Source organism: Drosophila erecta, unplaced genomic scaffold (genome assembly GCF_003286155.1).
Source record: "Drosophila erecta strain 14021-0224.00,06,07 unplaced genomic scaffold, DereRS2 tig00000092-arrow-pilon, whole genome shotgun sequence".
NCBI classification, from domain to species: Eukaryota; Metazoa; Arthropoda; class Insecta; order Diptera; family Drosophilidae; genus Drosophila; species Drosophila erecta.
In genome coordinates, this window is record NW_020825207.1 from 11394618 (window position 1) to 11419976 (window position 25359).

At 42.6% G+C, this 25359-nt stretch overlaps 1 protein-coding gene across 7 annotated transcripts in view; it reads left to right on the plus strand.

Moving 5' to 3' along the window:
* Window positions 1-25359, plus strand: part of LOC6547973 (syndecan) — an 88476-nt gene that overhangs the window by 60306 nt on the left and 2811 nt on the right. For 2 of the 7 annotated variants that reach the window (XM_015156322.2, XM_026981084.1), the window contains exons 3-5: window positions 8748-8855; window positions 21877-22015; window positions 22598-23137. In XM_015156322.2, the coding sequence (XP_015011808.1) occupies window positions 8748-8855; window positions 21877-22015; window positions 22598-23137 (787 nt within the window). Of the gene's footprint in view, window positions 1-4087; window positions 4300-8747; window positions 8856-21876; window positions 22304-22597; window positions 23138-25359 lie in introns of those variants that run through there. The other 5 variants (XM_026981086.1, XM_015156319.2, XM_015156318.2 and 2 more) reach the window with 5 other exon arrangements.

Consider the following 25359-nt stretch of genomic DNA (forward strand, 5'->3'; position numbering starts at 1 on the left):
CGTACCTGACCCCACAATATTGAGGTAATCCCTGAAAGTTTGCCACCAACAAAAGCGTAAATACCCAAAGGACTTAACAGTCGCATTACGTATTCCAGAGTCTCATCTAAAATACGTATACGCACTGGTTGCCCCTCCTCTTACTCGAGACTTCCATAATCGTTTTGGAAATTTATGCGTCAAGGGCCACAGCAAAATGGGTTGAGCACATGTTTTGTGTTGCTCCTTAGATGCCTACCTACTTTCTTTTTCTTTGTTTGGCTTCAAGTTCAAGAATCCTTGAAAAGCATTAGGCCGTGTCCCTGTGATGTGGATATTAGGCCCCCAATAAAAAGTAAATTATGATTATCTAAGCACGTCCTTTGAACTTGTCCCATCGATTCCAGATTCAAACAACAGTAGACACTTTAAAGCTGTTCTTCGCATGAATATTGTTTTGTGGTTTTGCTTAATAAAAACGGAGCAGATTTGAAATTAAAATCATTATAAGGCAACGAGATTAATACATAAAGTGTTGGAGCAACTAAAACGTTTCGCCGTGAAAGCTCAGGGTGTTAAAATGTATCCTCGTTCTGTGAGAGGAGCGTGGAATAAAAGTTGCACATATAATTTTGGCTTGTTTGGCTTTTGGCCAGCGGCGGCTTTGCGGCCAAGAGCGGGGCGTGCATAATCGCTGATTAGTGTCTACGTGTGAAACGGGAGGATCTCGCTGGCCACAGGACCGCGCATGCCGTTCGGTCGGCGCCGCAACAGGATCCGCTGGGCCTTGTGGGTCATAAATTCGCATTAGAAGCAGCACGCGGACGCGAATTGGACGCCATGCACCCACTAATAAGCAGGACGCATGTTATCCGCGGTGGGCGTGTCACCATGGCACTCGAAAGAAGGCGGGCCGGCATTCGCACACCCTCACGCATAATGAACTCGAGCTGAGCTCAACGCAAGCGCTTAACTTAATTAAAAAGTGCATTCTATGCTAGTCGGCGCACCGCGCTGGTTCGCTTTATTTTAGCGGAAGCGTTAAACGGCCGAAACGGGCACCAAAATGTAACCAAGAACTCGCAAAGTGGGCGTTGGGCGGCGGATGGTGGATGGTGGATGGTGGGCGTGGCATATTCCCATATTTTGCCGTGAAAATATATATTTTGCAACGCACTGCGGTCGAAATTCAGCGAAAATTCTCATTTTGCCACGCGTTCTATCTCCATCTAATTTATGATTACTCCCGAGCTGGCTGCAAATGTGCTGGGGGCCTATAATAAAATCAATTAAAACGCATTCCGATACGAGCGAAGTCGGTGACCCTTTCGGCATTCAACTTTGATACACCGCATAAACTTAATTAAACAAGTTATTATAGTTTAATTGGATTTTTGTTATGTAAATTGTTTGTCTTTCATATATTTATATACACTTCTCATCAATATATTTTAATTTCTTTTTTTTGCTTTGTTCATGCTATGATAACATGAGTCCAATTAAATGTCCTGGCTATAATGAAAGGTGGAATAACAGTCAGATGACCTTTGACCTGTGTACTGAACCAGCAATTTGCTGTAATGCGACACTTTAATTGATTTTAATTTGCGTCAAATTAACGTCCTTCGATTGGAAAACCGAATGGGAAAAAAGTCAGGCGGATTACGGAAAATATGATGAATGATAAAAAAGAACAACAAATGATAACTGTAATTATTTGAAAGGTTGTCAAGAATGATAATTGAAAAATCGGACAGATTGCTTTCAAAGGATAAGTTGTTTACTAGTTTTTTGCTGAAATTGAAAGCAAATAGATTTTAAGTACAGTTTTTTGTATACCCAAAGAAACATGTTTGCAGTAGTTCAATGGTTTTTAAACCACAGTCATTTCCAAAGTTCTGCAAAATATATTCCTTGCATAGTCCATTTATCAGGTGACTGAAAAATGTATGAGTTTCTGTCTGAACCGCATTCCCACTGCCATTTACAAATTAGTTTTGCTGACGCTGTGCTGGCTCTTTCTAAATCATTGTTAATTGCATAATTTATGAAAACTCGCGTTGATTGAATTTAAGCTGATTCTGGTTTTGCACGATGGCAATTGGGGAAAGGTTGGGTTGTCATTTGAAATACGCCAATTGAATTTTGGAAGCTCATTAATTTTGCCTTGTTTGTCATTGACTCATCATGGGCTGTGAATATGAGTTAACTGGTTGAGTGGCTCCTGTGTGTCAGTGGCCTTCATTTGGCTATTGATAAACTGTCCGTCTGCGGTTTCCTGCGAAATCCAGCCGCCTGCCATACCGATGATTTTCGCCACGATTTTTTTGTTTGTTAAATTTTTCCCACTTTGCACATTTTCAGAGCAATTAAAATTGATTTATGGTGTCGAGACAGCTCGCAGCTACAGTCAAATGCACTGTGGGCCATATATATTCCGTATTTTTTTTTGTCGGTGGAGCAGTATGAACCGCCTCTGTTTCTCTTAGACCTTATTTTCTACTGGACAAGTTTTTGGCACACGCGTGCGAGTTCTGTCTCTGGTTTCACTTTGTGTAATTAGGCGGAGTAATTTATTTTTATTACTATTCATTTTCAGCCGGCTCTACTTCGCTGACCACTTAGAATAAGAGGCAACAAATTTGTCAGGCTGCAAATTATGCTGGTCGCTTGTATTCCAAATTAGCTAAGGAAAGCCGCGTAGCGAGTTTAATTATAAATGCTTTAAACTTGGGTCCAGGAATTTTTGAGGGCACCTGAAAAGGTTGTCTTAGCTCCTTTCCTTGGTACCTTTTGTGGTTTGTCCGATTTTATGCATCCCATTTAATTGGCTTGAATTTAAGCCTGGTCTGTACTCCATGGCTCCTTCCCTTTCTCTGCTATTTTTCATTAATGTACTACGCAAGAAGTTCACGCTCTGACGCCTTGGACAATCATAAATGATATATTGCCTGGCGGGTAGCTAGGAAAGTTTGCGAAATTCAAGGCCCACAAAGTCACAAGATATAAAAATCGTTCACGCAATCATTAAAAAGTATTAAGAAGGTGGCCAAGGAGAGCACATCGTAAAAGAACAGCCAACAAAAAGCATAATTTATGGCCAAATTAAACGAAACTAATAGCAAAAAGTGCGGCTAGATCGTCCTGGGCATGTCCTTTTTGACAGCACCTTCCGCTGCTGGCTGGTTTTATGAAGATGGACACTTGTAATTCATTATGCGCTCGGTGCCACAGCGCCTGAATCAACGGAAATGAGTTCAGGACAACTTTGCTGTAGCTGTTGCTGTTGCTCTTGCTTTTGCCGTTTTTGTGTCCTGAGCCCCGCTGCTACCGTTTGAGCCATGTTAATTTTTCTTCATTTTTAAAGTCTCGCTTCTCTTCTCTTGGGCCCTTGTTACTTGTCAAGTTGCAGACTCGTTAGTTAGTTTTGGTAGAATGCCTCGGTAATTGCTTGCCATCATTTCTGTTCACCAATTTGAACGGCATTCAACAGCGACATCTGGCGGAGTTTTGGGGAAAGCTTTCGAAGGACATTTTACAGTTTAATGGTGAGTATATGTCCGATTTTAGCTTTCTAGGTGGTGAACATTTTTGTCAAACTTTAAAGTTTACAGCAGCTCGGTTTTGAATCCTCTCTAAAGCTTTTATGTGCTTAAGCGAACTTTTAATCCTGTGACATATTAAGCTTTGTACACGTTGTACAAGTTAACAGAATGCGTCTGTACCAAGTTTTGAAGCTAGTCTCCTTAAGAACTTCAAAAGCTGAATAAAAATGTTAGGCATTACAGTTTTGGCTTATAAAGTTACATTTTTTGGTCAAATACAGTTTTTGAACACATAATTTGAAGGTTTCCATATAAAGATTTACTTTTAAAAGATTTCTATTCGAAATGCCTATTCAGAAATGCGAATTATATTTCTTACACAAAAATAATGGTCTCTAACGCTCAGTGAAAGCTTACAGTTTTCATTTCCGGCCAGAGCTTTCCAGAGCGGGAAAGCTCCACATGCGCTGTGAGCTCTGCCAGCCTCCCAAACTCAATCTCAAAACGATGGACCAAAGGTCCTTTTTGCGCTTGTGTGAGTGAGAGTTTCATCACAACATTTAATTTGAGGTTTCCAGCTTGTTTTGGTGTCAGTTTGAAACTTTCTGGTGAAGTGTTCGGTTGGTTATTTTGGCACGAGCGAGCACATTGGCTCGCTCCTTCATAATCTACGTCTCTGGCCATCTCCCTCCCATGGTGACAATTGTGCTGTGCTAAAACGCTTGCGTTACCGTTGCTATTTGCCAACGCTAAGGACATCCCCTGGGCGGCAAGGGTGCGTATACTTGTTGTTTTAAAGAACCATGCGAAAATCCGCTTTCTCACTAACGCTGACACCATCGATGCGAATGGGTGGTGGGAAAACGTTGGATTTACCTGTTCGTGCCCTCTGTAGGTCAGTGTTATAACAATTCGCAGTCTGAACGCTTTTCACTGCTTGTGGCACACTTTTGAGCGCCACGATTTTGCATGACTGTCTGTCAGCATTCAGGATTCAGACTCAGAGCCAGAATCGCAGAATTGTGTCAGTTTGTGAGTAAGGGGGTTTGCAATTTCCGCCATTGGCTTTATGTCAAGTCACTCGGCAAATACAACTACAAGCACGCAGAACAGGGAGAGAAATTCTTGTCAAGAACTAGTTTTTCATATACTGATTTGTAATGTTCTCAATATTTAAGTGCGACAAGTTTGCTTGCAATGTCTTATATTCACACAATAAATTTTGTTGTAAGAAATTTAATATCAATTCATGATTGTAAACATTTTTCTCTGAAGAGCTTTTAGCCTTATTTACATTTGAGTGCGTTCTTGGTTATTCCAGAACTCGTCGAGGCCACAAAAAATTTGCAAATTCCCCAACTGTCAGGTTTTAGACTAATTGCATTGTCGAGCTTTTTGTTATTTTGCATGTAAAACAACTGTTTGTGGTGCATAATTTAAATATTTGGCCAGGCCAAATGAAAATTTAATGCGCAGGGTTGTGTAGGGCAGGAAATTGCCATTTTTGTTTTGGCTATTTTAGGCCCAGTTGAATTTTTGTTATTTGCCCCCAAGGAAGGGCAATAATTTTGCTGTTCCATTAGGTTTTAGGCAGCAAGAAATGGGGAAAGTCAAGTTTCCTTTTTTACGACTACTATAAACATAAAAGTTTTCCCCTAAGATACACACACTCATATGTCCTGCAATAAAATACAATCTCACAGCATCACCCCGCTTCTAAATGTGTGTGTGTTTCGCATAATAAGTTTTGATTTGCTTTTATTCGCTCTTTTGGACGAGGGCCTTCATATTTACCTTCTTGACACCTCAATGGACAAAGGGCACGCACGGGAAAGGCGAGAGAAATGCCGGAAAACGAAATGAAAATGTTCAATTCACCTAAGCCTGAACGCATTTGGTTTATTTATTTTCGGAGCCAAAAGACAGGAAAACAAATGAAAATGTAGTAAGGGATAATGACATTTTGAATACCCTTTAATAGATCGCAAACTGGAAATTTAATTTCATTAAGATCTCACGCATATACAGAATATGATATATGATATATGAAATATAAGCAATGATATTGTCAAAAATTCAATGATTGCTAAGAGACATGACAAACATTCTGGAAAAAGTTTCTATGCCATATCGCCACAAGGGTATTTACCGGAATTGCGTAAATGCCTTGGCAGTCATTGGCTTGGCATTGGTTGGGTGTTCGCATTGGTTTTCCGGGGTGCCAAACGAAAATACGCAACTCGGCAGGAGCAAATGTAACTGAAAAGGATGGTGAACTCAGCAAGGAACCGAAGAAATGGCTGCCGTGTCATCAACATAATGACAGCGCAGACAACTTGAATATGTTTCGTGTGGGTGGCTGTTTGTGTTGCTGACCTGCCCTTTGCTGACTTACTGTGCGGGTACCACGCTGCGTATACTTGTTTTGCCATTGATCGAATCGTATTGCCTACTTTTTGGGGCCGTCCGAGATAAAACCCAGTGATGAAGTTCTGGGCCTGTCAGCTTGCCTTGCAAACGCTTCGTTGCGCACTTTAGCATCTGTCATTGGCTGCCAGTTGAAGACCTTTTCATTCCTCGCATTAACAGCCAGCCATTTTTACTTTTTTGCGAGTTGCAACTGCTGAAGCGAAGCGTTTTTTCGTAATGCAATTGACACATTAAATGAGCCTGCCACAATTGAATCAGCGGTAGATCCGCTCTTTATCGCTTTTCATCTGTCCACTGTTCCGCATTAAATATTCCCTCGTTTGAGCAATTTGAAAAGTGTACTTTTTTTTTGCCTGCAGATCGGTCGACTGTGAATAGTTATTTGAATCTGTCGGAGCGGACCAAAGGGCATTAATGTGCCAGGAAAGTTGCGCAATTCAATAACATTAAAATATTTATGTGCGTATTTTATAGATTTCCCCGCATGGAAAATATTTGCAAGCGATAAATATTGACAGATGCAAAACCCAAAAAATATATTTTTCTTTGTCATAAAAATAAAATGGTTTCGTTTTTTATTCACCCGATAACAACGCGCATTCAGGCGAACAAACTGTCAATATATACATATACATAAATTTGTATATACTCGTATATGTATATTGATTTATGGCCGGGGTTTGGCCTGTTTTTGTCATCATCCCGAAAAGGCGCACAACTATTTTGAATGCCACAATTTGTCACAGAAAAAATAGGTGAGAGGTTTTGGCCCGCTGCAATTCAATTTAACGTTTTTGGCAAATTGTTGCCATTTTAAAATATGAAACAAGCCAAGCATGGCAAGCATGGCAAGGGAAAATATACTATAAAACGTTTGTCCAAAAACTACAGAGATAAAATGCTGTAAAAACTGTAACTGGCAAAACATTTCCCCATGGAATATTTTGCACGTTTTTCAGCCGGAAAATCGTTTTATGTACGAGAAGCAGCAAAACTTTCCGTCGACTGCCAAGAGTGGAATTTTCAATTATGACAACACTGAGAAAGATAAGCAAAAAGGCACAGAGCAATACAAGCACATCTATCAATAGTGGATACTGACTTCCGTCGAAAAGTGAAGGAGGAGTAAGATGTATTCCATTCACAGAAAGCCGAAACCCACAAGCCTCAGAAGATGCTATAAATAGCCCGTAAGACGGAAAAGCTGAATGAGAAACGCTACTTCTTATTTCCCATTTCCCAGCTGGCTGTACGAAAACTTTCGAGTTTATCTGCAGCGGTTATTCACACCTATGGCTTGCCAGCCAAATTGTTAAAAGAAGAGCAGCCTCACCGCAAGAAAACTTCAACCCGAATGAATGACAGCCTCTGGCTGGCTTGACAACCCGCCAAAAACTGAATGCCAGCAGCTTCCTAAACGCTCGGCGAACTGAACTCTCGTCCTGACAACTTTGACTTGGCAAGTTGGCACATTCAGGTCTGCTGCTAATCTGCAAAAAACAGCAAGCGCCTCAACAAAGATAACTTAATTCGCTTCGCAGTTTGGCTAGCGAAAAAGTGCAGCAAAATGAAAATGTTATGCCAAACTTTATGACTCGACTCGCTTGGCTTGTGGGGGGAAAAGATTTTGTCGCGATGAAAAATAGATGGGAAAAAGCATTTGGATTTTGTGGATCAGAAAGTTGGCACAGATTTATACAATTTTCTTGTTTCTGCTGAACATAATCGAATGCTCCAATTATACTAGATTTTATGAATATCCGAACACAGCAAATTTCTGACTTTGGCAAAATAAGTTACAAATTCACAATAAAAGAGATTGTACGATTTTCGAAATATATTACACAAACGGAAGCACTTGTATGAAGTAAATAAGTCCCAAATAAATCATTAATTATACGGTGAGAAATTTCAACGCAAAGAAAACTTGAGTAAAACTCATTTTATGTACATATACTGTTGAATTGAGTTAAGACCTATGGCGAAGGATACCCATTGGTGTTTTTCAGTTGCTCGTAAAGTCTTCATCAATTCGCATTTAAGGGGGCATAAAAATGAGGAGAGGCGACCGATTTTCCCCTGGCTTAATGAGGCAACACAGGACATGGTCAGGCGACCTTCCATCCAATCCCTCCGTTCCTCTGAATCTGCTTTTTATGTTTGGTCATAAAATGCGGACAGCTCCTAGGACCGGATGGGCAAGTGGATGTTGATGTGGACGTGGTGCTCCATTAATTATGCAATGTCCGACTGGACCGAAAAAGCCTCAGAAGCTCGGCGACTTGCCTGATTTTCCCCCGCACTTTTTAGCTCATTGGGGGCGGGAAAACGGAAACCGAGGAGCGTGGAGCTCACCACACACAATTTGCATTTCTCATTGATTTTCCAGTGCATCATTAAAAATGCATTTAACGCGGACCGAAAAATACTTTAAGCATTGTTCTTAATTAATTGTTTTATGCGGTATGAGCCGTGTGGAAGGATCGCGAATTGTTGCGGTCGTGGGGTTCACTGATGGCAATATAAATGCAATTCAGCGCCTTCTCTTTGGTTTTGCGCACTTCCCTTCTCATAAATTTGGTGCCTTTGACTCCAACTTCTCAAAAGTTTCGGCTGTCTCATCGCTCTGCTTGTCTCTTTCTCTCTAATTAATAAAATGAAAATATTTCCATTTCAACGAAAGTCAAGGAAAAAGTTCATGATGCCCCGGCAAAATGAAGAAAGTTTCCGATTGTCCCACTTAATATGGTTTGAAAAATTCCCATCTGACTCATAAATGTTCTCTATTTGCAGAAATCCGTGAAACCATCGGCGGCAGCGCCATCAGCAGCAGCTTCTCGGCCCCGGGATGAAATCTATATCGATGATGATAGCATCGAGGGATCCGGCGGACGCGGCGGGGTAAGTTGCGCTGCCACACATAAATTAGTTAATTAAATTTTCGTCATGCCCCAAAAGTTTGCCCTGTTTATTCAGTAAACTGATCGAGGGGCGGCAGAGGGTGCTGCAGCTGCTTTTCTTTTACCCATTTGCATATCAGAAGCGTCTGCACTCTTTCACTTTGCAGAGTTAACGTAAATATTGGTACTTTATTTCCACCTCAACGATTGCAACAACTTTGCCTTCATTTTTTTTTAAACTTTAATTTTCGCTGATTCCTTGTTTCATTTAAAACCAATGTAGAATATTTCATATCACTCTTTGGCTCTCGTAAAACCTATTCAATTTAATAAACCGGTTTTACCACAAAAGTGTTATCAGAAATTCTACTGAAATACCTGCATTGTAAAAGGATGCATTTAAATAGCCTTTATTTGTTTGCAGAACATCAGCATGCAAAAACTGGGTTGAATAGCATGTTACATAATCAAAACTAGATGTTGGAAAAACTCATTTGTTTATGCGCCTGAAATGTTAATGTTCAACACCTTTTTGTGCTAATAGTATGTGTGTGTGTGTGTGAAAAGCTTGAATGAGTGTGTGTGTGCATTTGGCATGTGAGCGACATTTGTGAAAAAGTTTTACGACAGCACTGCGCTTGTTCCGCCCAGAAGCGTCAATTGCTGGCCCACACTTGCGATCCCTTTTGGAACACATGCGCCGACTTCCGCTCACTCATACTCGTACTTCGGTGGAAACACAAAAAAACCTAATTAAAATGCGTGGCTGACATTGCTGCGGCAAAAAAAAAAAAAAAAAAAAAAGAGGCAAGTCAAGCGAGTAAAAATAGAAAAAGTTTAATTAAATACTTTGGCTTTTTCGTTTATTTTCCTTGGCCCGTGCTGGTTTCCGATTTCCTTCCTATTGCCGCATGAATTTAATTAAACATTTTGTGCTCTTTTGAAGGCTGAAAAAGGGGCGAACTGAGGACCAACATAAATAGAAAATTGAGAGAAACTTTTTCGCGGAATTCAATCAGCGCACTCCAACATTCAGGCCACGTTGCATACTTTTTCGAGTAACTGTGACTAGATCAACAATCCCTCGAAAGCTATTGACTTTGGCATTAATGTTGCATGGCAACGAAGTAGAACAAAAAAAAAAGCAGAAAAATGGTGCTGGACATTTAGCCGGGATTTCAGCCAGCTTTGTCCAAAAATATGTAAATAAAATCCTCGCAAACGGATTCCGGTTTCCTATCCTTGCAAAGGCGTTGTTTGACTTGTTTTTTACGAACTTGTTTCCTAGTTACGGCACTCAGAATACATTTTTTGTGACATAAACAAAATAAGCATATTACAAATAACTTATTTTCTTATTTATATGCTTAAATAAGCAAGAGTTAATTGGTTTTTCTTATTTGTAGTATTATAATTTCTAAATATATTGACTTTTGTATCCAATACTGTTCGATATGTATATGTAAGGGTATTCCAGACTTCGTCCTTTGAGTAGACGCATACTCTCGCCCGTTTTTTAGCTTTTCCATCTTCTTCGCACCCTGGCTTTTTCTAATTTCCCCCAAGCCCCGTCCTCCGACAAGCGTTCCCGTTCCGCTTTTTGCACCATTTCCGCTGCGGTGGTCCTGGATCCTGGATTCTGGATCCTGGATGTTAGATGCTGGATGCTGCAGCCTGTAGCCTGTAGGATGCTGCCTGCTCTTGGCATGTGCCATCATGGCTCATGTCCGTCCGAATGTGTTGGCATTTTTATGTTTTATGCAACTGACAAACGTAAAAACGTCTCCCATGTGCTGGCTGTTCCTTTTTTTTTGGTTCATGCCTCTTAATTCTATCTCTGCTCGCAAACAAAAAAAAAAAAAAAAAATAGGGGAAAAAAACGAGAGATAAAAGGAAACCAAATGCAATTTATTATGCGCTCTGTTGATCTTTTGGGCCAACTACTGCTACAGCTGGCTCTTTAAAGTGATTAGGCAGTGCCGTAAGTTGATGGATACGCATGGTTGGCTCTTTCCGCTGTTGAGTCATCCCTCCTTGGGGATTCATTATTCGGTTATTAATGGTTTGTTTCTGCTGCCTCTGAATTATGATAGATTCGCAGATTATTCAGTCACAGTACTAATATGTCATTCTGCTTGGCAGCGAGTTAATCAACGCGGCACGAGATAAATGATACCCATCGCTCGACAATTGGGAGTGGGCGAATCTTTAATATTTAAAGACATCCTGGCTAAGCGCCAGTTTAAACCAATTTTTGCAGGACGTGTCAACAAGATAATGAACTTTTGTTGTGCACTTTCGGGAGGCATACATGTGAAAACCTATGCATGCATATGTAATGTTTTCAGTTTGTGGTGTTCGGTCGTATGTAATAAGCTGCATGCAATGCACGCAGCCAGCAGCTTAGCACCACTGAGCAAACACAAAAGCACTGAAAGAAATGAGGGGCTCTTATGAAATTCCCTTTACTCTCAGCCACATTCTAGTCTTATATTAACATGTGGGATCAAAAGGAAGTTATTTTGTTTGCAAGGCTTATTATATTATTATGCATTTTCCAAAAATTGTTCGCGGTGTAGCAAGGCAAAGTCACACACATACCGAGCATTCTCGATGCATTTTCCGAAATGGACAAAGCCTGAGCGAGAGGGAGGAAAACGAGCTTGTCGTAGGTCCTTGTTGATTAATAACGTGCACATGGCGCACGTGTTTTTGTGGATGGCCAAGAGGAAAAGCCTTTTTGCATAACACACACATACACACACACACACTAGTGGGTAATCCCCTGCATCGGTATTCGTGTCGCATAGAGTTACAGAGCGAGCGAGACAGACAGAGAAATGCGCATTGACAATAAATTAACATCGATTGACATGGCTAGAATGGAATAATGCAAGAGGGGTAAGCTGCCCCAAAAAAGTGTGCCACAGAATGTGTTGTGTAAACAGCTAAACTTGGCACACCCACTACCCACTACCCACTTCGATGATGTGGTTGGGTGGTGCGAAATATGCTGCCCATTATCCTGTATCCTGTGCTCAGGACTCCGTTCACCGCCACCCAGATGCCTGTGCTTAAGTACGTGCATATAATTTCCAGCGCTACGTTGTCGTACTCAAGCTGTCAATATCAGTTGCTTACATGGGAATTTATTGGTGACAGCTCACATAATACATAATGCATGCCACCCGCAGCTGTCAACTGCTAGAAAATGGGTGTTCTTAACCGATAGACATTGAAATTTATTGAGACTGTGTGTGCTCTCTAACGCCAAACAAGCATCCGCAAATGAGTTTATGCCCTGGCTATGGCTTTCTCCTATCTGGCAAATGCAGAAAAATCTGACTTTTTAATGCCCAGACAGGATATGTGAAAGGGGTAGCAGCAGCACAGAGGGACCGACATGCTCTTGTGTCTTGCATTCATTACTCAATGTCGTGCTGCTTTCGGCCAGCATGCGAGTATACAAATGATGGTGCATTATTTCACATAACATAATTCCCCAAGTAAACCAAATGAGTCCTAGGGATGACGGGGATGAAGGGAATGCCGGGGTCGACGGCAACCAAAATACCACCCAAAACACAACATCAGTAATCCGAGGACATGGGGCCAAACGCTTTTCCAAGGGTCAGGATGGCTCCTTTTTATGAGACATCTGCTGCTGTCTGTTTTGTTGGTTATTGCGCATACGCCGCGTTGTCGCAGGCCACCCGGAATGTCTATTGAATTAAACGCTCAAAGCACGAGCCACTGGAGGTGGCCTATTTGGCCAGCATTTAGCCTGTAATGGGATACTCTGTAACGCAATGGCTGAAATGGCAAAGGAGTCGTTTTAATGAAAAGCTCATTTCCTGAAGATCATAATTGCGGCTCTAACCATTTTAAAGAAGTTCTCTGCTGCGGAGTTGGAGTTTCTAGTATGCAGTTCTTTTGTTATTCCGCACTATTGTATTTATGAAAGCGGTATTATATGCAACCTTCGTTTAGTTTGTTCTGCTATGCTTCAGTTGTGTAAGATTTAATTTAATAATTCATTATTCGGAGCAAATATTTAATACCCCATATGAGTTAGTTGTGCCATCCTGGGGAGTTTACTTTGCCTCTATTTACCTAGCAATGCAAACTTCAGACCAAAGTTGCCATATCACCTAGCACAACAAAGGAAGCCAGCCATATGCAGCCACAATAGCCGAATCGAGAATATCAGAAAAGAAGGTTGCTTGGCGCATACAAATGCGGAGTTCAGACAGAAACAGGCAATATGGAGGGCAAATGGGTGGGTGGGAAAAGTGAGACTGGGTGGCATAACATTTGGCTGGCAGGCGAAAAGTCATTGTCAAAGTTGAAGACGCGCACGCGAAATGTGAGGAAAATACTATGGTGTTTTAGGGCGGAAAATGGCGACGATGATGATGGGGGCGTTGTCGCCATTTTGTTTCTCTGTTTGTCTCAAACGCTATGCGCATTGTATTTGGAGAGGCGAGAATGTTGGAAGGACTAACTGCCTTCATGCATTATGTATGCCAATAAATTCGCTTAACTCTGCGACAATTTGTAGCTGCAAACCCTGCCATAAAACTCACTCGCTTATAAGAGGCATGGAAAAGGACTGGGACTGGGAAAATGTGCGCATGGGATATGGACCTCCCCTTTAAGCCATAATTTGATTTCGTTCCCGGCCAGGGATGAGCACAAATTGGTTTTGCCCTTAAGTATCTTTGATGTGGCTGCATACATTTCAGCGATTATCCCCGAATTTGATTAGACCTCCTCATCTCTAGCCCTCCAGTTTTCTCTTCGATTGTTATTGTTGCGGGATGTGCTTCAATTAGAGCACCGGTTCGTGCACCACAACTGCACTCGAAGCACCTCAAAACTCAAATTGCAAACCAGCAGCATGAATGCCGGGTTGGGTTGGTCGGCATCTCCCATCAAAAGGCCGCCGGCATTTTGAATTGCAAATCCTGGTCGAAGAATGGCGAACGGGAGCCGCCCCTCTGCTTTCTGAGTACACAGACCAGGTGGAGGTGGGGTCGCCTCAATTATGTTGCTCTCGCCGGACCTGGAACCCAAAACTGCCAGGCTGACTGACTGACTGGCTAACTGACTGTTTGGCTGGCTGGCTGGCTGACAGACGAAGAAAGAAGCGGCTAGAACTGACAGGGGAAGGGGATGCATGGATGGATAGATGGACGGAAGGATGGATGCGTCTTGGGCAGGTCCTGTTCAAGAAACTGTTGCCTGGCGGATGGAAGGACGTTAAAATGTCTGCGTTTCTCTGCCTGGGATATAAATTAAAAGTATCAAGTATTGTGTACACAAAAAAAAAAGAAGAAAGTTAAAATTAAATATGATATTATCGTACTTTATATAACGTAACAGAATAGTAAACTACACAGAAACGCGGTACGTTTTACTTTTTGACTACGTGTACATTCATAACGATGTGCAAACTACATCTTTTATTATTTCCTTCTGGTTGAAATGTCGCGCAGCTAGCACTGTTCACATAAATTGTTATCCGCAAATCCCTGAAGATTTCTGGGACATTTTCTTGCCGTACACTGCTCGTGAAGGCCTGCCATCTTGGAGTCTCCTTTAACTGCCATTTGTCGTTTGTCAGGCCTTTTGAGCGGAGGGGAAACGGATGAGGATGGGGATGAGGATGCGGCTCTCTTCCTGCCGGCAATTTGACTTGTAACCGCACTCTTGAGTGTTGCATGCTTTTAGGCGCAACGTGAGGCGAGTTTGTTGAACCTGACAGGAGTTCTTCATGTTCCTTTCGCATTGCTCTCCTTGGCCTGGGTCAAGCAACTGGCACTGCCATGAATAATTCAGCATTGAAATTCTTTCCCAGCTGCTTCCTTACTTACATTTTTTAGGGCGTGGCACAGCTGGCAAGTTAATTACATTTGCTGCTACGTGCTGCTGGCGATGATTGCATTTCCGAGCAGCTGCATCCTCTTTGTTGCCTCGCCTCGATTCGAATGTGGTTGCAATGTGGGCCGTTGGGGCGGTGGGGCGGTGGGTGCATTTACATCCATCCCTATGAATATTTATTTCGATTGCCATGTTTACATAGCATGTGGCAAGGTTAAGAGGTCGTTGCATGGGGTTGCGGTCTCTGAATCAATCAGTGTCACCATATGAGCTTGATTAAATGGAAAACATTATGTCAATTGAGACGCTCGTCAGTCCTTACAATTTTCATTTTAATTGCACCCCCACCAAGCGAAGAACAAAGTTGGCAGCAAAATGTTCCCGATGGATTCTGTGGCACGTATTTCAGGTGTTTCACATGCATGACCACGCACATTGATTCTGCATTTCAGCCACTAATGAGCAGCACTTGTTCAGCTGCAGGTCAAGGTGATTGTCGAAATTTTCGAAATCGCAGAAGCGAATTTAAAACTAAGTAAATAAAATTATAAAAGTTCCAAGTCCTTGCCTTAAAGATAAAATATGTATGTATTTCTTAGTTTCGTTTCGTTCGTTTCTCTTTCTGCTTGCATCTGCAAAAAGTTATTCTAGCGTTCACTAAATAAATTCCATAGCAATCAGCTTAGGCAACAATTATGTGCAGCTCATCGCACAGGCGATCACAGTTTGGAATCCCTCCGTACACTTTAGCAACCGTTTTCAGAAAACCTCTTTTGGTTTCCGTTCCACATTTTGCGACGCTTTTCTTGCCGTTTTCTAAGCTTTTGCAATTGACTGAGCAAGAACTGTTTGGGCCACGCCCACAAGCATTGTCGCGCGGCTAAGGGGCTAAAAACCCATGAGTTGCATTAAAATTTTAATGATGTGCAACGGTGGCTGGGGCGAGGGCGCGGGCGGGGGCGGGGGCGTGGCTAAGTATGTTAGAGCAGATGCAGTCAGTCAAGTTGCCAAAGTTCCGTGCCACCCTGCCACACACACACACACATACATACCAGTATATGCATGTGCATGTGCATGTGTGCGTGTGCTTGAGCCTCACTTCGTTTACTTCCTTCGGCGGCTCTAAGTCCTTTTCTGGCATCAGCACATTAAGCCTGATATGGTTGCAGCAGCTCCTCTTGCGAAGCAGCCCCCCTGCTCGTGCAATTAAAATGCAGAAACTTTACGCAAGATCCTGGCATGTCCTGCAGTGAGAAAATATGTTAAAACTATCCAGTTTGACTCTTACGTTTGAGAACTTTCGGACTATATTAGTCGCTTGGCAAATGTTATTAATTTTATACAGTTGGAAACTCGCAAAAGTCCAAGAAGCGGAATATACAACTACCTTGCTTTCGGCTTGTGACCAAATTGAAAGTTAAATATTTATGCGCTCGGCGACTTGGTGGCTCTTCGCAAATCGAGCCAATTTGAATAAATAATTGGGTTTCTTTTCTCCCAGTGCAAGTGCACCTTTTAGCAGCAGTTTATGGCTAGGATAGGGCTCAGCTCTCGTGAGTCCTGCCAAGTGGCTGTAATGAAAATGTTGCCTTATTAGCCGCAAAATGTTTCAACGGAACAGCGACTTCATATGCAAATTACTTCAGGGACCCTGTAATGCCAGCATATCTGAGTAATTTAAAGTCACATTTCCCTCTTTGCCGTGCTGATCAATTTCGATTAGGCCAAAAGGACTCGAAAAAGGATTAATTATGTCATAAGCCGCAGGCGGAGCAGCCTCTTTGCAATTAGCATAAGTAACAAGTAATCCGGAACCTGGACTAAATGTTGCAAGCTCTTTTCCAACCTCCTCCCAAATGAATTGTGGGCTTCGCGTTGTGAGCCCAAAGCTCATTTATTAATTGCAAGCCGCAAAAGTAGGTTTAACAAAAAATAATCAAAAAAAAAAAGGGGAAAGAAAGGATGCTAGCCGCCGCTTTAAATATAAAAATTATTATTTATGGAGGCACATGGCCGGGCTGTTCCGCAGCTAACACAGATTTACTTTTCCGTCGGCTAATGCTGATGATGCGGCTTTTAATTTATTTGTGCGAGAACTGCGCAGAAAAAAATGTTATAAAAAATGTGAAGATAGGAGAGGAAAAGAGCGAGTAGAAAAAAATACTGAGGAAAGCCTGGGTGCGGCTATTGATTTTTCCTTCTGTTGATGAGCTGGAACTTTTGCCTTGCCATCTTAATAACGACGATGATGATGATGATGATGGTGGTGGTTGCGGTGTCCAAGGCAAACGCCTCACTGCGTTTTGTCGCGTTGGCAAAATTTTGGTTACTCCCAAACGGCGGCCGAAACGAGAGTCGAAAATTTGTGTCACTTGAACACGGAAAAATCATTAAAGCCGTGCTGGGAAAAAAAATGCCTCGTAAATAAATCTCCGACGGCTGATAAAATGGCAAAAACACCAGAGGGAAAAACAAATTGGCTTGTGTCCGCCGGATCCGTATCCGTATCCGCATCCGCATCCGGGAAAGGTAACTCACTCGATAAAGACCGCCAAAAAAGAGTCGAAAATTAAGCAAAAGCCACGCTTTTAACGCTGACAGACTTGATCTTGATAAATGTGCAATGCTCGCTGGATTTTCCCGCATTTCCCGATTTTCACGCCGCAATGCTGCTGCCAATTAAGTGTCAAATTATGCCAGCGGCATGGGGTGGGCGTGGCCTTGCACAATGCGATGCAACAAAAGGCTTTTCTCCTTCGCTGAAGAGTTGAGCAGATACAAGAGGAAAACCCGGACAGCCATAACAACAATAACAACAATTGTTAGCCCCAGCAAGGCCACGACACAATTTTCTTTGTAATACATTTGTATGAGTATGTGCGTTTGTTTGTGAGCCAAAGTTCTGAAAAACTCTCGAGAGGCATTCAAAGGCAGCAACATCACTCTATTTTGCAAAAACTTTTTCAATTTGCTGCTGCGAAGGAGGGAAAGAGATGAGCAAAATCCAGTGTTGCTCATTTGTTGCATTTAAAAAGCAATTATTTGCAATGAACAGCTCCTCGAGGGAAAACAGCAAAAAAATACGAGTACGAATAAATAAATATGCAGAAAGCTAACTTTAATGTTTCATGTGGCTTCATTATTAAAGTGAAGGAATAAAAATGTTTCACAATCCGCCTTATCTATTTAAACCACTTTTAAATATGTATATTTAAGGTGAATGTCCTTGGTAATCCTTAAATGACCGACCCAAAATGCTAATGAGCACTGAGTATGCAAAAATGTAAGTGTGTGTGCTGACGAGTAATTGTGTAGTTCACGTAACCCTTTCCATCCTATAAATGATGTGCTTTTCCACCCCATCTGAATGTAAATGGGCAATTGCAAAATAATAAGCTCGGAAGGGGAAAATAGGAAAAAAAATTCTAACCAGCTCAAAACTTGTCTATCTATGTATCTGGAAAAGTTCTACTCGGTTCAGAAAGGGGCCAGGAGAAAACTCAGAAGGAAAACAAAGGAGTAACGAACGAATTTTCAATTTCGTTGTCTAAATAAAGCCGTAAGTTATCTTCCAGCTGGAAAATTGAGTTTTCCCCAGTTGAGCTGAGTCGGCTTTGCTCCACCCACCCCCCTCCTCGCTTTTCCACTTTTATCCCGTAGGCCAAAGTTGCAAGTGCATGTAAATAAATTAGGACTCCCCCAGAGATTCCTCTCCTGGCAATTATTGAGCAATGCCAATGCTCGAAAAAACAAAGCCGAGAACTCTGGGATTTGCTAGGGCTATCAATTTTCCTGGGATTGTGGTTTCTTTTCCTGTTCTCTTACCACACCTCCCATCCGCTTTCCCTTTTGGCCCAGACAAACTTTGGCCATTTCCTGCAGAAATACCCATGCAAATGCTTAGCAGGCCACTTGGCCCTCGAAATGTAGCATTCACAATGTGAAATTTTATGAGAACACAGGGTCAATGCGGTTACGTAAAATGGTTAGGGTGGGGGAGTGAGTGGTGTCAAGCGGAAAATCCCCACCGACGCTGAAAACCAAACTTGCCCTGGCCAAGGATTTTTCCAAATGTTTTGCAGCAACTCGGTCAACTCAAGTCACGCACTTTGCGAACATTGTCAAATCGACAATTTACTCGTTAGCAGAACTTTTGCGCAGAACAGAAACTTGGCCAAAACAGCAACTGATGTGACTCGGCCCAAATTGAAAGCTCCATGTATTTAGTTTTGCAATTTATCTACGAAATAAAATCGTACAGGATTTGGCCCGGATTTGTTAGGGAAAAACGCATGGCATGTGGGCGGATTATTCTTGAGTCTGTTTTATGTTGGCCATATACTCGAAGAGCAATTTCAAGTCTTAATTATGTTGAATGGCCAAGAATGTGAGTTGAAAGTTCTTGAGGGGCATGACAACTGGTGTTGTGTTGCTGAAATGTCAAAACATTGCACTTGTGTTGTAGCTTTTGCATGAAACGTGACTGGCAGCCATTCTGAACTCCACTTTTACGCTTTTCCGCAAATTCCTTTATAGTTTTTCCTCCACTTTTCCCATAGTTGACTGACACAATTTTCGCTCATTACGGCAACTGCAAAGGTTTCCCAGTTCGTTGTCTTATTTTCTCATTTCGCTTGCCAAGTTTTTGCCACCCAACGACACCCGAGAAGTTTTTAAATGCTTTATTGAAACAATTTCCGTTTTATGGAAATGCTCGCCCGGCTAGCGGGAATATTTCATTTTCGCTGTCATATATCAAAATGGTGTCAAGCATACGCCATGTTGGCCGGCCAAAGAAGCTGCAGCGGCAAAAGGCATCAGCTGGCAGCAAATGCAAATTTAATGCGGCATGCAGAGTGGAAAAGCATATCCCATTCCATTTTCGGAGCCTGGCAGCAGGTGGTCCCGATGAAATGACATCATTTAAATTCATGCATGACCCACATTGCACCTCAGAGGACGATGCAGCTGCAGCTGCTTCTGCTTTCTGGCTTTTGCCCCATCTGCCCGGCAGTCGTTCCTTGGTATTCGCCTCGTGTTTTATTAACAAAGCAATTTATTGCATAAATTCACATTGCACTTGGTCGTTAGGTTGGCCACAGTTGTGGCCCCAGGTCCTATCGATCCCGTGCATTTTGGGGCAAGAAGTTTTTGTCCATAATCGCTTAAATGCGGTGGCGAAGTTCGTTCCTCATGAAAGTGCAACTTTTGCAGGACTTCATTTAAGGCACGAGCACGGTTTGCTCAGTCATGCGGAGGCTGCCACTCGCCACTTTCTACTTATAGTCTTGCCCCTTTTTGCTGACTGCTAATTGCTGCATAAATCAAGCGGCAAAACAGCGCGGGCCAGCAGAAAAGTGGAGGGAGCAGCGCAGAAAACGCTTTAAATAAACTCGGCCAGAACGAAAGTGTTGCAAGCGGCGGCACAGCCGCTCCTTTACCCCTTTTTATTCCGCATGCTTTATGGCCACTTGGACTGCTCCTATCCCACATCCTCCATCATCCAGCCACCAGCCACCACCCACTGGAGCATCGTGCACCCGCTGTATGGAGGGATATTTATGAGTGCTTATGGTCAAGCGTTTGCTTGCCAACTGTCCTGCACAGGATGATATATGCTGCGGTGTGGGTTTGGATGCGCAACGCTGCGTATACGCAATGCACAAATATTTTAATTAAATTTCAAATGAAACGAGAGGATATGAAACGAAAGCAAACAACAAAACGGTAGCGAAAATGAAAATGTATTCTGCAGCGAGAATGTTTGTGCGTTTTTCTTTTTTGGGAATCTGCTTGAGGATATTTGTGGATAATATGGGATTTGCCCGGATTCTATTTTACTCTCCGATTTGCATTGCATAGGTAAATGTTCAACATTATTTGGCAACGATTTTTAAATGAATATATTTCTCTTTCAATTGGAGCAAACAAGAAATCGAACGCATAGAAAATATATTAAAGCATCAGAAACAAGAGTGTGAGTATGATGTTTTCCTCAAACGTTTGTTAGGAACTCTAAAATAATTTTAAAAATCAATTAAAAGCGGATCTAAGAGGTATCCGCCCAGTCCTAAGCCTTAAAACAACCTGCTTTCAGGTTTGTTTTTAAATTCCCATATTTGTTGAAAAGTCGGCCCCCGGGTTGTATGCTTTCAATTTTTCGTTTATGAATGGCGTGGAGTTGGGACAGAATTTATTTGTAAATCCCCGACTCAATGGAACAAATGAAAACAAATGCTCGAAGCTCTGCTGGGAAATTAAATTTGTTCCGAAATAAGAACAAATTTCAATTCTCTGTCATTGGAAAATTAATTGCTACACCCCCGGCCACAATCACTCAATTTGAGCTCATTCCCATTACTCACGCTCGTTGTCGGCCTTGTCTATATACTCGTATAATGCATGTGGGGTTGAAATTATGGGGTCGGGGGTCAACAAGTGTTGCCTGGCCAACTGCCAATTTCTTTATAGGACATTTCATAACGCGTGAAGAAATTCAATTAAGTTTGCTGATGCCTCTGTCTGCCACTGCGCTTCTGCTTCCATTTCGGCCACTGTTTTTATGGCCCAAATAAGCGACAAACGAAATTAAAGTCAATAAACAAGAGCTGGCGTCTGCGGCCGGGAATTCTCTCTGCCATTCAGTTGGCCCACGGCTGTCTCTGGCCAATTGGTTTTGGTCACTGTTGTTGTGGTACTCTGTGTCCTCCTCCCTCCTCCGCCCTCCCTCCTTCTGCCACTTGTGTGTGAGGTTTTGTACTTGTTTTGTTGCGAGAAAACCGCAAAAACCCGTCACAGTCGAGGCTCCGACAGACAATAGGCCACATGAAATGTGTTACCCGAAGGCCAGAGGACATGACCCAAGGGTCTGGATTCCTTTTAGCATCTCAAACGCGAATCTAAAACAACTCAAGGACACGGAGACCGTGCATAATTTTCAATGGGAATAGCAGCCATTTGTTGCGCCCGCAAGTGGGCTTTGTTATGGAGAAATGTATAATGTAAAATGTATAAAGGTGGAAGGGAAAACATTGTTTAATGTATTCAAGAAACGAGCCGTCTTCAGAAAGATGACTATTAAGTGAAGTGATGGTATAGGACAGCCCCTAATCGGATTCTCGCGCTTATTCCCATTGCAGATACACGAAGATCTAGAGAAAGATCCGGACTATTCTGGCTCCGGCTTTGGACCCGATGACGAGGACGCCGAACCCGACCAGCACTCGCACAGTTCGCACAACACGCGCATCTCGCAGAGCAGCAACTCCGGCATAAACAGTAAGCATAACTCGAACGAGAACTACGGCAAGAACAGCAAGAACAGCAACAGCGACCTCATCTCGAGTAGATTCAACAACAATAATAATCACAATCAGATCGACAACAGCCAGAATATCAATCTCAATCCCAATAATAACCATCAAACGAATAGTGGCACAATCATTGGTAGTAGCACCACAGCGAACAATAATAATAACCACAATATCAACATCAACAGCCAGAACGGCATCATCAGTGGCAGTGGTAGTGATATCGGTGGCCATAGCACTGGCATTAACTCAATCGGTAAAGATCAAGCTAGTCATGTAAATGCAACACTCGTTGGTGTAACTTCCACACCCGCCACCACTATTTCTTCTCCTCCTCCTTTAACTTCAACCAACACACCACTACCACTATCAACAACAGAAACAGATACAGATACTACAGATACAGTACCAGTTAGAGCAACAGCCATAGAGGATAGAGTATCGGCTAAGGATCGATCGAGTTTAGTTAGCAGTAGCCATAGCATTAACGAGAAGCCCCTCCCCAAATCATACACAACAAGAACACCAACAATCGCATCTCTATATCCAGCAGCTCATACACCAACACAAACCTCATCCACAATCCCAACAACATCGAGTTCGACACCAATGCCGCCAACAACCCCCACCACCATTACGACCACCCCCGCGTCCACCCCAACGGCGGCAGCAACCCAACCAACGACCTTTGCCAATAGCAGTACCTCCACAACCACGACGGCTCCCACGATTCCCGCAGAGCCGCAGCAGCCGCAGCAACCGCTGTTCCCGCCATTCGACAAGGATCTGGATACGGAGTCCAGCGGCGATGGCATCGGTGCTGACAATGACGATGACGATGAGGACGATGGCGACGACGGCGACGATAAGGACTATGACTATAACAAGGAGCTGGACAAAGAAATCGACATCGATGGTCCAGAGTCGGGACTTCTGACGCCAGTTGTCCGTCATGATATGGTTGAATCCGGTCACCATCCCATTACGGATGAAATCGATGTGGATGGCGGCGATGAGGATGACCGTGTGGATAGCGATATCGATGGTCCGGTGATCGGTGGCAACGATGGAGATATTACAGAGCGCGGACGTCAGTGGTTTTTATTTTCATCATTTTACTTATTTACTTTTCAACATTTTAATTCGTTTATATTTATTTATGTTGTCTTGTGTTATTGTACACCATATATATTTAGTTCACTGTGTTGTTTATTTGTAAAGCTATGTACGCAATTCCAGGCTTCGTTTGGAACACAATGCTTTGGGTTTTCGTTTTATTATTAAGTGAACAGTACTGCTGATTGCTATTAACATTTTGAACTTAAATTTCGATGACTACAAGTGCTTCATTTTGACGATAAGAGATATATCCTTATTTCTGTGTACGGGTTTTGTTTATTTAAAGTAGTTGTCTTTTGCATTTACGTACGTATACTTGCTTTGCTTTCTTTCGTAGTCTATCCATCTGTATGCACTTTAAGTACTTTCAATTTCACGTATTTGTTAGTCAAATTAAGTTTTACATTCGGTGTGTGTTAATACATATGATTTGGTTTTTTTGTCGCGCTCTGAACGTCTACGGTCAACGCTGCGGGTGTTCCACAATTCCACTCAGTACCAGTCTTTCCCACATCCATGTTTGCGTCCGAGGACTGACCAATTTAGCACATGATTCGAACACATTCATTGCAATTCATAACCAATTCATTGAATCATTTCCGTTCAACTCTGCTTTTGTCGCTCATCCAATTGGAAAAACTCCCGCAGAGCCAACACAATCGCACTTGAACCTCTCATCCGTTTTAGTGTTTAGACTTAACCTTAAGCTAGATTAAGGCGAATATTTTAAGGATAGTTTAAAAGCTTTTATCGCGACAAATGGTAAGCAAACAAAGGGCAGCCACCAACCAAAGTCAAACAATCGATTAAGCTGCAGCAGGGAAAGCACTCCATCACGGATTAGAAAGGGGCGGTAGACATTGTGCAATTCTAGCCCTAGGCATAAAGTTCCATTAACACTGTCCCGATTGCTCCGCCTCCTGCAGTTTTCGTGAATGAAAATCGCCTGGAAAATCGCACTAAGCCGCGCAGTGATTTTGTGCTTTGTTGCTGGGCAAAAACACTTGGCGTGCTTCGCAGGCACTTCAAATGAAAAATCACCGAGTCCTGGCAATGGCAATGGAATGGCAAGGCTCCTGTGTCTGCCGCCCACACTCCCTATTGCCTTTTTCGAGTAACTGTAGCCGCTTACTTGAGGCATTGTTGCTCCTGATATGGATTTGTGGGGGAGCTCACTTAGAGAAAACAGTGCAGCTTCAATGGAAAATGTAGGATTAAGGAAATAGAAAATCCAGCCTGATTGCCATTTATGCTATTGAGCTCAACGCAGACAAGGTGTCTAATACATCTTTATTGATTTTTGTACGATGCTGAAATCTTTACGGACACGTAAGCGACACATAGTGATCACAAGTTATGTGTAAGCTTTCTTTTTGAGCCTCCATAAATTTCATTAGTGAACTTTGGCTTCATTTCCGTGTACGTCCATCTCACAATCACTGTTTATGGACCTAACAGAAGCCAGCAGGGAAACATGGCCTAATAGCGACCCGGTGTATGGGTTTCTGTGGGCTTGTGGCTTTGATGTTTGCCTTGCAATTGCCACGCCTCGACCCGAGCACAAACACCATCCATATGGTTGGATGGCGCGGGTGACAAACAGGACTGGCAATAATTTTGCCATAATTGCGCGCAGCTGACCACAGGAAACATGGAAGCAGAAAATCAAACCCAACGTGCCACCGCCCCCAAATCGTCGGCAACGAAGTGCATTTTCTCATCAAACGCAGACACACATGATGCAGGCACCTTTATTGGTTCAGAGCAAACAGAAGGTCTTGCCGAGAAGCAGACAACCCGACAATCAATGTGATGGCAAGACAGCGAAGCAATCTCGAAGACTGGAGCTGAGAAATCCATTTGCGCTTGGAAATGGCAAATATTTATAGTTCCAGAGCGATTCAAAGAACTCTCGCTTCCTGCTACACATCGCCTTGATTTGCCCGAGTTTGCAATGCGCATATAAAATCAATTTCAGGGCCCCTAATGCGCGAGGGCCAATTCAAGGGGCCCTTGTGGGCATTTCCTAATTAATATGCCGCCCCTTAAGGAGCAGCCATGTGTTTGTTGGATATGCAAAGAAGTGCGCGTACAAGGGCTAAACAAGCAATTTGTTTATCTTGAGCTGTTTGGGGAGCTTAATGGGGGGTGTGTGGGTATCAAACAATGGCTCTCCAAAAATAAGCAGCTTAC